We start from the raw sequence: 12,966 nt of genomic DNA on the forward strand, positions 1-12,966 counted from the left end.
TCACATGTATTACGTGTCAGTGCACGTGAGTTTAGGGAAAGAGTTTTATTTTCTATGCATCTCTACAAGTTCTCGAGTTCACAGGCAGTTAAATTGTGAATATCTAGATTAAATGCTTCCAAGAGAATTTGCTTGGCTCATCCCCTTTTGGACAGTTCAGAAATTTCACAAATAACCGTAGCCAGCAGGCCACGGGGGTAAAGCTGGGAAGGGTCCTTGAGTCGTGTGCGAGAGAACAGCCTTTCTTGGCACGTGAAGACAACTGAATTTATGTTCCATGGTGTAAGCTGTGGTTGGGTGAATAGTTTTCATCCAGATTCAGGAAAGGAATGAAAGCTCTCCTTGGCAGCCCGTGAAACCTCATTTAAAACAGTGATTAGGTACTACCTACTTTCCCTGACAGGCCCTGGTAGGGGAAGGCAGTGGGTTCTGTGCTCTAAGACAGACAGGATCGTGTTCCACAGGGAACTTACTAAAAGGGGGAGCTGCCAGTGGTGTGGGTTCCAGCTTAGCGCACGTCGGTGGAGCCCAGAGAGGTTGTGGGCATGACCAGAAAGGAGAGAAGAGAATCCTCCAGGAAATGAGATGGTGTAGGATCGTGATTAGACAGGATCTCACTGACCAAGTGTGGGGAGAGAGGAGGAGGGTGAGAGGGAGGGATCAAGGGCTTTACACTAAGGGGCCGGGCACGGAGGAAAGTGGGGAGGCACTTAGCCCCAGGAGCTGTGTTCCTCTGGTCCACAGGCTTCTCCCCATCACCTGAGGCCTCATTCCTGTCCAGCGCTCAGAAGTCAACAACTGCCTCCTGCCTAAGCACCTGGCTGACCGGGGAGAAAGCAGCAGGGTTATTACTTACTGGGGAGGAAACAGAGGGAGGATCAGGGAAGGGCCAGGCTTGGGGCACAGGCCAAGTCCAGTGTGTGTTCAGGACCTGGCTCAAAGGTCCTTGTCACAGGGATTTTACTCTGATTCCCAGCAGAATATTCAAATTTCCTTCACAGCCCAGGCAGCAGAACTTCACACTGCCTGCAGCCCCCTACTACCCCCGCTCCACACCTGCACACCCTCGGGGGAGTGATCCTCCCTCCCAGAGGGCCTTTCTTCTTCAGCCTGCACTAGCTTGTGCCAGCCAGCAAGTCCCTCGAGGTCTGTTTCCAGTTTTAGGAGTCTGCTTTGGCCAGAAAGTTCAGGGTCCTTAGGGCCTTTAGCATTTAAATATTCCAAAATTGCCTCAGGTGTGTGTCTTTTCTCTCCAACTAGACTGTAAGCTCCTTAAGGGTGAGGACCCTGTCTTAGCCAGCCTGTGTGTTGCCTCAAATTCTACTGCAGGGCAAATAATAATCGCCTAGTATGATTTGCAGGCCTTGAGAAGATGTATTCGGCTGAAACTATGGGGAAATTCCCAAAGTAGAACCATTTGTTTTTTTCTTGTGCTGAACACCCAGGATGACTTAAGATAACAGGTTAGTCTGTTTTCTTGTTCAAAAAAAGTACTTTCTTCAAAGCGTCAGATCTCTTAAATGATTTCCAAAATGATTTCCATAACCCTGTCTCCTCTAATTGAGTTCTCAGCAAACTAAAGTAATAAAGCTGAAACACTAGAGGCTGTTTGACCAGGTCTGGCAGTGAAGAAAACACTGCTGGTACTGTAAGCAGAATCCTCTGACTTTGGGCAATTTGAATCTCAGTATCTGCAACTGTAAAATGGGAATATTCCTATCTTGTAGAGTTATTGTGAAGATTAGTAATAATGTATGTAAATGCTCTAACTCAGTGTCTGGTGCTTATTAGCTGCTAAAAATGGTAACTGCTGCTTCCACCATAAACAGTGACACTACTACTAATAAAAATAATTGGGAATCTGAAGTCACTCCCCTGAGAGAACTGAATTTGACCAGAAATTTCTTATTATGCAGGCTTTATAGGTTGAGAATAACTTATTGAGCAGCCTTTATTTCTGTGTTATTCTTGCTGACTCTCTTCCTTAATCCTGTTATAAAATCCAAAAGGCAAACAGCAACTTGTTTTTTATTATAATTTGTTCAACAAATACCCATGTGCCTTTGCTATGTAATAATCCAAGGGTTCACAGAGATGAGTAAGACATTTTGGCCTAAAGACTATAATCTAACTTGGCTGCACCACTGACTTCTTCCCTGTGATACGCTTTAGGTTCAGTGGAAAGCAAACTCCTGGGAATTATTCCTTCTTCTCCATCTGCAACTGAAGTTCCAAATGAGGTGACCTAAGCTGCCTAGTTTGTATGTCCATGAATTCCAGTTCCTAATCACCTTACCCGCATCCAAAGTGAAGCAAACCTCAGACCTTTGGGGCCTTTCTAAGATGGTCCTCACCGTGGCATGTTACATGTATTAATCTGCAGGAAGGCCAAGTTATATTTACACTGAAAGGTGAGATGTAACTTCCTCTCCAGGTAGGAGGACAGACGCTTTGCCTTACAGAGAACGGAGGGGGTTGTGTTCGGGAGTTTCATTGCCAGCCAACCTAACATCCTGAAGTTTGTAGGCGAATTTGGGGAAGACTGTGGCTTGCTTTGGGCACCGTGAAGCCCACACCTTCTAGTATCTGGGCAAAGGGATACCTCCAGTAGCAAAGAAACCAAACAGCTGTTTACACAGAAGGTGTCTGCCTCAGTTCTCTCTCTTTTCTTTAAATAAGTTTATTTATTTATTTTTGGCTGTGTTGGGTCTTCGTTGCTGCGCGCAGGCTTTTCTCTGGTTGTGGCGAGTGGGGGCTACTCTTCGTTGTGGTACGCGGGCTTCTCATTGCAGTGGCTTCTCTTGTTGTGGAGCACGGGCTCTAGGTGTGTGGGCTTCAGCAGTTGTAGCACACGGGCTCAGTAGCTGTGGCTCCTGGGCTCTAGAGCACAGGCTCAGTAGTTGTGGCGCACGGGCTTAGTTGCTCCGCGGCATGTGGGATCTTCCCGGACCAGGGCTTGAACCCATGTCCCCTGAATTGGCAGGCGGATTCTTTTTTTTTCTAACATCTTTATTGGAGTATAATTGCTTTACAATGGTGTGTTAGTTTCTGCCTTATAACAAAGTGAATCAGCTGTACGTATACATATATCCCCATATCCCCTCCCTCTTGCATCTCTCTCCCACCCTCCCTATCCCACCCCTCTAGGGGGTCACAAAGCACCCAGCTGATCTCCCTGTGCTATGCGGCTGCTTCCCACTAGCTATCTATTTTACATTTGGTAGGATATATAAGTCCATGCCACTCTCTCACTTCATCCCAGCTTACCCTTCCCCCTCCCCGTGTGGCAGGCAGATGCTTAACCACTGCACCACCAGGGTAGTCCTGCCTCAGTTCTCTTGACAGTGCCGGGACACTAATTGTTGACTGAATAGTTCTTAATTTGACCAGGAAAGGGAGAAAAAGGTAGAAACCTTATATTTATACAAGACTCTGATGACTGAGAACCGAGCCCATTTAACGGTCCACGTTAATTCCATGCACCTGATCATTGTTCCGCCGCTCACATCACCTGCCGTACCCACACATGGTTCTGGATAGACAAAGTTTGAAAAGCAAGGTGAAGAGAAAAAGACAATTCCTGAACCTTTACCCTCCCCCACACCATCTTCACTTTGATGCCCGGTGCCCAGGAGGTGCCAAGACTCTGCCTGAGATGCCTTTTGTAAAGATTTATTGCTTCTTTTAGATCGTGGGAAGAATTACAGCTTAATCGCAAGAGCTGCTGTTGCCTTGGTGTAATAGGCAGCTTTTGGTGCAGTCACAAATAACAGGCCCTGTCTGTTTGCCAGTCTGAGCGTGCTGGAAATGAGTGTTGTCACACATCCCCAGAGGAGATCTTAATTAAAGCTTAATTATGCACCATAAATATGTTTTATTTAGGGCCCCAGGAGGTGGGATTGTTTGATTCGGGGAGGTGTAGGACCTAATAATGAGTCAGGAAAGAAACTGTAAGCAGCGACTGAGCCCTTGAGTTCGTCCCTCCTCGGTGTGGTCCTGAGCCAGCAATCAGATCCAGCGTGGGCTTCCCCCAGAGGCCTGTCCCTGGTGCAACCCTCTCAGGGCCGGCTCGGCGGGCATAGTCACACTGCCAAGGCTACGAGCAGACCCGGAGGAGCCTGATCTGTTTCTGGTGGTTAACGATCCAAACTGCGCCAGATGCGGGAGTGAAGAAATCAGATGAGTCTCGAGAGAAGGTGGGGTTTTATTGGTCGCTCGCTCCTTTAAGTGCTAGAAGAAGGCCGAGTGAAGTGGCAGCGGCTGTCTTGGTCTTCCTGCTTCCCCGCACGTCACACCTCCTGCCGTCGGTCACGGCGCTGCCCTCCGGAAGCTTAACGTCCCCCCGTCCCCACTCCCTGACTCCACTGTGCTGTGTCCTTCGCCGAGGGCGACTCACCACACGAGGTAAATTCTACCGGGCCTTCCGGGGCCCGGCAGGCACAGCACAGGGGTCTCGGCCGGGCTGGGGCAGGAGATGGGGAAGTAGCACAGGGCTGCCGCTGACTCGGGCGCGGGGCCCGGGGAGGAGGGAAAGGAGATCGGAGGGAGAGGCGGGGAGGAGTCCCGGGCCGCTGGGGAGGCGGGCGGCAGTAGGGGCAGCCGGAGGCTGCAGAAGTTGGTACTGGGCTGCAAGACGGGGGAGAAAGCAAAGACGGAGCAGTAAGGGGAATATTCAACACAGAACAGGGGGTGCTGGCTGCTTTCACCTGCACAAAAGTAAAAGAGCAGTCAGGAGGCAGCCCTCACGGTGGGAAAGGACATTTGAAAAAGGCTGTGAATGAATCTAAACTCAAAACTCGTTCTTCGGGGGCTGGGGGGTGGTGTGTCAAGGTGGCCTGGGGGCAGCCAGCCTGGCTCCTGTCCAGGAGGTGCCTGGCTTGGAGCTCAGAGTCACTGAAGAGCTAACCAGGGCAGTGGCATCACCATCACACCCTTCTCCCGCCGATGGTCTCCGGCGTCCCTGACAGATGCAGGAAAGTTCTCTCCCACTAAGTTCCCATGTGGAAGCTCGTGGGCCCTTCTCCTCTCCCACAGCCAGTCTAATTAGCTATTCTGGCGGCAACATATGGTGGCCCGCGGGGTCTCACTTAGGTGAGGCTCTCTCCCCCGATCTTCCAGCTGCTCCGGGTTGGGAGGTTGTGGTCATGCCCTAATCTGGCCTTTCTGCTGCAGAGGGGAAGCTTGGGGAAAGAGAAGGAAGCAGAGAGATCCTGGTGGGCTCACGGGAAGGGAGAGAGAGCAAGCGGGGAGAAGCAGGTGGACGGGGGAGGTGTCCAAGTGAAGTTAATGATTTGTTCGCCAACCTCACACTCCATCTGCCATCCTTGCTGGACGCAGAATATGGGCACGTGATGGAGTCACGATCCAGAGAGACCCCTCAGGCATGACAGATCTCTCAGCTCTGCCACTAGCCAAGCCGGGTCACCTTGGATCAACGGCTTACCTCCTCAAAACCTGTTTTCTCTAGCCCTGCTCCTGCCAGGGTGGTCCTGAGACCAGCAGCATGGCTGTCATCTGGCGGCTTCTTACAAGTGCAGCCTTGCTACCCACTCAAACCTACCAAATCAGAACCTGCAGTTACTTGAGGTCCCCAGGTATTTCTCAAGAACTTGTGAAGTTTGAGAAGCAAGGCTATGAGGCCCAAACCTCTGTGATGAGAATCACCTGTAGAGCTTGTTGAAAACCAGCTTTGCAGGCCCCTTCCTTGGAGAGTCTGATGCTCTGGGTCAGGACGGGACCCAGGTGTGCGTGTTTTATTAAGGACCTCCCTGGCGATTCTTATCAGAGAAGCTGGGGAAATGCTGCGGCTGAACTCAGTTCCTCTGCTAAGATGCCATCGTCGTAACCATCTGGTTGAAAACCTTTACCTCTAGTGGAGGGCCCTCGGTCCTTATTTACTTGAATCCGCTGTAGGAGCTGACACTCTAACCCACTCATTTCCAGAGGCCTCCCTTGGCTCCTGGAGTGGCTCCTACTTCTCAGACCATTTCTCCGTAGTTGTCTTCTCCCCTCCCCCCTCAGATGTCTGTATTTCCCGAGGTTCCTTCATCAGCTCCCGTTACCCTGTCCACTCTCGCAGGGGAGACGTTCCTGTAGTTTCAGCCACTTCTTACTCACTCTAGGCCCTTGGCTTCCTTCCGGTGGCCAAGAGTTCTCTGCTGAGCAGCAGACCTGCATACCCAGGTGCTTCCTGGCATCTCCTCCTGGCCCATCCTGGCTGTTCCTTCACAGACAACGGCCACAGGATGGGCCCCACCTTCTTCTTGCTTTCTCAGCCTTGCAAAGGCAACCGCCATTGGCCTAGTTTTCTGGGCCAGACCTCCAAGATCTCTCTGATTCCTCCTCCTTCCTTCTCCCCATCCCCGACGCTCACCATGTTGTGCCAGGCTTACGTCCTTCAACATCCCTCCAGCCCAGGCCCTCTCCCTCTGCTTTTGCTTCAGGTCAGGCCCTTCTCATTTCTCTCCGGGTCCACAGCAGCTTGTCTCTCGGCCTCTGCCTGCCCTCACCCTCCCAGCCAGCCCCCTTTCATGAACACAGTCAGCATTTTTTTTTTTTTTTTTTTTTTTTTTGCGGTACGCGGGCCTCTCACTGCTGTGGCCTCTCCCGTTGCGGAGCACAGGCTCCGGACGCGCAGGCTCAGCGGCCATGGCTCACGGGCCCAGCCGCTCCGCGGTACATGGGATCTTCCTGGACCGGGGCACGAACCCGTGTCCCCTGCATCGGCAGGCGGACTCAACCACTGAGCCACCAGGGAAGCCCAACACAGTCAGCTTTTAACGATGCCGATCTGATGCTCCATCGCCTCCAGCATGACGTTCAAGGCCCTCCGTGGCCTGGTCCTTGCCTACACGTAGGGCGTCAACTTTACACTTCCTAACTTGTAGGCTGACCCTAAGCCAGCGCTTCCCAAACTCAAATGTGCACACAAATCTCCCAGGGGCCCTGTTAAATGCAGGTTCTGTCTGAGTCAGTAAAGCTGGGCTGGGATTCATGCATTTTTAACAAGCTCTCCCGTGATGCCTCTGCCCCTAGTCTGGGGATACTTTGAGGCCCTAGACTCTTTGTAGTTCCTCCATGTGTGTCTGTCTGTCTGTCATCTCTCTCTTTCCCCTCTTCCTTGCTCTCTCTCTCCTCCGTGCCTTCACACCCTCAGTACCTCCTGCTGGGTGCACCTTTCTCGCCTTCCTCCCCCGGCCCTGGTTCAGTCCCCTCCTTCAGGATTTTCACCCCGCTGGCCCCTCCCCACACATCCTTAGAACTTGCCTTGGCCAGGGCGTGTTGGTGTCCTGCCCTCCCACTAGGCAGTGAGCCCCTGGAGGGCAGGTCCTGTGTGTTTGATTTTTGTATCTCCAGCACCCATGCGGTGCCTGGCAGGTAAGCAGGCAGTAAATGAGTATCGAAGTGCCGAATGAATGCGTGGTGGGCGGGAAAACCCCCTGTGCCATACACTCTGAGATGGTGGGGGCAGTGGAATGTACCTATGCTAACATCCCACAGGTACTGGGGGTACAAATGGATGAGTTTATTGGTAATCAAAGAGGTAAATTTTTTAATAATCAAGTTATGACCTCTCACATCTCAAACTAAAATTTCTTTGGTTGAGCTATTCTCTTATAAAGGTGCTAACCTGGGAGCAGTCTATGGTGTTGGAAGCAGCCTTCATAAATAGAGGGAGGCTTCGGGATTAACCTTTGCCTGAAGCCCAATCTATACCCAGGATTTCAGTCCTCCTGTCTACCTGGTGGGGTTGGTAACAACTCCATTTTACTGATGAGGAAACAGAGTTTGGAGAAGTCGCCAGTTTACATTTATAGGGCTAGTATGTGGTAGACCAGGAATCTGAGCTAGAACTTCAAATTCCGGGCTCTGTGATGCCCCAGGCCCATCTGTCTCAGGAGCATTACCGTAAATGGACTGAGGATTATGGTTCTCTCTATAAATATGGGAGCATTTGCTTATGTTGGTTGTTTTCTAACTTGGGCAGACAGCTTGGAAAGTTGTTGGATGCCAGTGGACTTGCCTGGAAACTCATCAATCTTGGCCTTTCAGACGACATCTTCAACAGAATTTATTTGCCAGGTAAGTTATGAAGATTGGGATTTGTCCTCAAAGTTCCCTTCCAGGCTTCTCTTCAAATGAATAGTTCCCAGTCCAAAAGAGACCACAGTCGTCTTAGATGTGTACATTTTAAAATCTGAGTTTACTGCTTTTTCTTAGTTTTACAGTCTCCACCATAAGCCACTATTAGTCTGACTAGGTTTTGCTACTCCTACAAATTCGAATCTGGTAATGACTAACACTGAACTCAATAAGGAGTGAGGAGAATTTCAGAACATTTGGCTTTGTTTTAAAGGGCAAGATTTTGGAAGCAGGCTCACTAGACTCCATCCAGATCCATTTTCCTGGCACATAACTAGTAGGACTCTGCCCGGGCTCCAGGTGAGAGGAAAGGGCAGGAGAGGGCACTTACTTCCTATGAGCCTGGCACGGGGGTCACGAGTGACTTAGGACTCCAGGTGCCAGACCCCCACAGCACAATGGCCTTTGGATGCCTCTGCGTGTCCTGGAAAGGAGAGGTGGCTCCTTTCCAAGCCAGGATGGGGCTGGGAGGGGTTTTGGGAACAGGCAGGAGTCCAGGAGCCGGTGGCCACCATAGCTCCCTGCACTCCCTGGGCCTGCTGTCAGTTCTGCTTCCCCCTGATTCATACAAGTCGATGGGAGGATGCGCATCCTGCATACGGAGTGGGTCTTCAGTAAAGGTTAATCCCCAAGCCTCCCTCTGCTTGAAAGAAGAATATGTAACTCGGCCAGGCTTATTTCTCACCCTGTGTCAGTGTTCACCTTGATCATGAAATAGGATTTCTGAATCAATTGCACATCAGACCCAGCTGGGTCTTGACTCACTGCCTGAGTTTTCCATGTCTTTTTGGAGGGGAAGCAAATCTCTCGCTTGGCGAATGCTTTCTGATTGTTCATCTTTTTCCATTTGGTGTTTTGCTTTGGGAATTCAGGGTATAGTAAAAGTGTCTGTACCTGCGTTTGTGTTAGGAGTTTAAAAATATAGCCCTGATTTTTGGTAAAGGAAAAAAGATTGGGGTGGGAGGTGTGGAGGAGGTAATGTGAAGACAAAGAAAACAAAGTTTTCTGGTCCATTCTCCCTACTGAATACAGCTGCCTTGTACCCGATACCTTAAGGCTATTATGTATGAGCTATGGTGTCGGGGGCCATTCTAATGGCTGAGCATATGTTTTATCATTGAATCCTCACAGCCATCCCAGCAGGTAGGATCTGTGCTGACTCCCAGGCTCTGCCATTTTACAGATGAGGACACTGAGGCACAGAGAAGTTACTTGCTCAAAGGGACACAGCAGATGAGAAACGGGGCTCAGATGCTAATCCAAGCATTTTGACGCGAAAGCACTTGCCCGAAACTGCACGGAGAGAGATAACAAGGAGAATCGCAAGCCAACTCATTTAGAAATAGTTCCATGGAATGTATGAATTAATTTAAAATGCGTGAATTTCTTCTGACAGAGTGCGAAGTACAATGAAAATCTGATGCCTTCTCAGTTATAAATCTATTAGTAGAGGGCACTGATGGTTCCTCTGTTGTATTGATAAATAGCTGTTTTAGGCGTTCCAGATAATAATTCACATATAAGGATTCTAATGGATTATCATTACATAGATTTGCATGTAAGTCAAGCGACATTCCCCAGCTGTATTATTTTGTTCAGGAAAAGTCTGGCGTAACACAGTATGGAAGGTTAGCCTATTAGGCAGATGTTGCGAAGGGATTTCACTGTCTTAATGCTTCAGTTTTGCACAGAGCTCAGGTCTGACATGGGGAGAAGTTTTGGTGACTTACTGCCGACTTTGGGTGACCCCCCAAAATGCTTTAGAAAAGTATTTCCCTACAGAGGTGAAGGAAAGCAGGAACCTATGAATCTACCCAGTGAATTGGATCAACGTGTCCAGATAATTCAGGTCCCCAAGCCTCTTCTTCTATAATAGCAGTGTATTTATCTGAATTTTCTGAGTTGTCACCACCACTGGACTCAACTTTGCCTGAATAGACTCAGCTTAAATTCTTGCCATGTCCCTGGTCTGTCATTTTACTGTGCTGATGAAGGAACTCTGAGGGTGAGACTAGATGTGTAAAACGAATGGATCTTAACACACCAAGGCTTTGCTTTTAGCTCACATGATCAACCCAGTTTGCTATAGAACTGAGTCGGCTTCTGTAATAACTGACATCAATCAGCAGGGCTGTTACACTTGCTGGACGGCCAGGCCATAGTCCAGCTCATGGCTGCCTGGGGCTTGGACACGGTCTAGAGCTATAATATGGTGATAAAGCTGGTGTTTTAAAATTTATTTATTTTATTATTATCATTATTTTTAAGCTGGTGGTTTTTAAAGGCTGTTTACTACAAGTAACATCTCTTAGGTGGTGAAATAGATATCTTTCTGCCAACTTGGCTCTCTTGCCTAAACCTTGGTGCTTTCTAGTCTAGTAATTCTTCGAATTTGAGGTTTTATAGAAAGTAAAGTGAATTAATTCTCCCTTTCTGTCAGTGTTGTAAGTTCCATGTGGAGTCTGCTCCGTCGGAAGAACATCTATATTAATCAGACAAGCTAAAGTCATGGAGTGGGCCTAAACTGTCCATTAGAATGATTTATCTCTACAGAGGACAAAGCACGTCATGCAAACAGCTACCTAGTTTTAGCAAGAAGGCTAAAAATTATATCGAGTGACTGGAGTTGCCTTACTTAAATTTAATTTTTTCTATTAAAGACATCCTCAATTTGATACATGACAACATGGATTTTGAAATATTTGGGGAATGATCTTATTGGCCCTATTTCATTCTTAAACTGCTGAATTAAAGACCTAATTCCTACTAAAAGGCTTCAAAATGAGAAGTTGTTAACTACGATGATACTTTCCCCTGATTAAATAAGGAAAAAGAGTTGGGGCTTTGCCTAAACGGACATAATTTCAGAAGTCAATTTTTCTTTAAACTTCATTAAAGCTATAAAATGTGGGTGGTTAATCTAAGTGAGAGCTGCCATTGTTTAAAAATGCATTAAGACTTAACCGGACGGGTGGTTGCATGACAGGAGCTATTTAGGATTAAAAAGTCATTGTGATTTGGATTTAAATGAATCGCATATGCTATTTACGAATTCTTCGTAAATGTACGTAAATGTACGTACATTTACGAATTCTTCGGCAGTTAATCTGGATCGTTTCCATTCCACCCAAGCAGAAGGCAGACCTTTCTGCCTAGTTATCCCAACTTCCACGTCAGTTCCCAGAGGAATCAAGTTTGTCCTACAGATGTTGGCTTTAATGGGGATGAGCCTGAGGGACTCTAAACTTTCAGTTGCATTTAGCCCCTTTCTGGATACTATTAAGTTTCTCCTGCCTAAAGCAGAGGACCGGTCTTTGCTTCAAAGGCAGCTAAAGAGTGAATTATTTACCAAACTGCACAAAGGGGAAGATTTACCAAGCCCCCTTTTTTTCCCGGAGAGGACAACCCCAGAACTGGAGGACTTTATTACCCTCTTTCTCAGCAGTAAATTATGCCATTCAGATGCTTCTGAAAGCTTCCCTTCATGCTCTGGATTGAGTCATAAAATTTGATACCTGGGGCCAAATGTCTTTATCCCTCCCAGAAGGGTGAAGAAGATGAAAAGGCAGCCATTCTGGGCCAGTGCCACACAAAGCCAATGACTGGGAAGAAAATGTGGGCAGTGGAGACAGTTACTCTGCCTAATTCACACCTCCTTGACCTGATGTTCTACTCCGAAATGGATTTTATCATTTGCATAAGATCATCAGACCCTGCAAAACCTGAACTGGCCACTTGGAAAACACTAGGTGTAATCGGGGCCACGAATTTGATTGCTGTCCTTACCTCTGATGCCGGGATGTTAGATCTTGTGAATTTCAATAAACCCGCCACTCACCTGGATAGGGTTTGCTGGGGCCCACTTTCTCTGATTTCTTTGGAGTCATGGTACTTTTATGTTTCTGCTTGACTGATGTTTGGTCAATTGCTGGAAGTCTGTAATCACTCTTACGTGCAGTACTCTTGGCAGATAATCTCGGTTTGGCTAGAGCATCCTCCTCACCAGAACTCTTCCGAAAATGAAAGGTGTCTGAGTATCTGTGGTCAGTAGGCCATCTTTGCTGGGCAGGGGAAAAAGAGACAAGCCAAATTCAGCAACCCCTCAACAAAGACACTGGAGCATCCTGCCAGCTCAATGTGCCCTTTCACCAGTCAGATTTTCATGGACTGGGCGTATCAATTTAGAAATAATAGCAAAGTTAATGAGTCTATTTTGTAGAACATTATGAAGAGAATGAATTCCTGACCCTTAAGTAATTGGATGACCAATAAACAGCTCATGCTAAGAGCAAATGTGAAAACAGGAGAAACCATCCGTGCATTTAAACTTCTTGTTATTTGTTATTTGAACTATTTTGGGGGTGGGTGAGGAAAAATGTTCCTTATGTTAATCATATACTTGACAATGGAAAGGAAATTTAGATAAGTGTGTTGGGACTGAATCAATGAGACCTCAGTTTAATACTCTAAATTATTGGGTGCAACATAAGACAGATTAATCTTTTTAAAAGGCCCCTACTTGTCAGTCTTCTATAAAGAAGTCAGTATAAATCTATGCACGGACAAATTCTGACTCATGCGGTGTCAGAATATCTCAACACAGCCTTGCAGACGCAATAAAAATTATCCAGGCATTCAATAGCTTTACACTTTGCCACACTTACACCCACCAAAGAAATGAGTGAAAACGACATAAACAATTAGGAGAAACTTGGTCTTGAAGGGCAATTTAAGTCCTGCCTTAAGGTCTTAGATCCTGGTGTTAATATGATTTGCTAGGCGATGCACCCAACAAACAAAACCACAGGGTTCCCATCCCCCCAC

The 12,966-nt window shown here is 47.8% G+C and overlaps 1 protein-coding gene across 1 annotated transcript in view; it reads right to left on the bottom strand.

Annotated features, from left to right (window-relative positions):
• MARCHF10 (membrane associated ring-CH-type finger 10) overlaps positions 1–12,966 on the bottom strand; it is a 93,091-nt gene that overhangs the window by 48,143 nt on the left and 31,982 nt on the right. Inside the window, exon 3 of the mRNA XM_060082149.1 lies at positions 11,981–12,152. Coding sequence (XP_059938132.1) covers positions 11,981–12,152 — 172 coding nt within the window. The remainder of the gene's footprint in view (positions 1–11,980; positions 12,153–12,966) is intronic.

The sequence above is a fragment of the Mesoplodon densirostris genome, chromosome 18, assembly GCF_025265405.1.
Source record: "Mesoplodon densirostris isolate mMesDen1 chromosome 18, mMesDen1 primary haplotype, whole genome shotgun sequence".
NCBI lineage: Eukaryota > Metazoa > Chordata > Mammalia > Artiodactyla > Ziphiidae > Mesoplodon > Mesoplodon densirostris.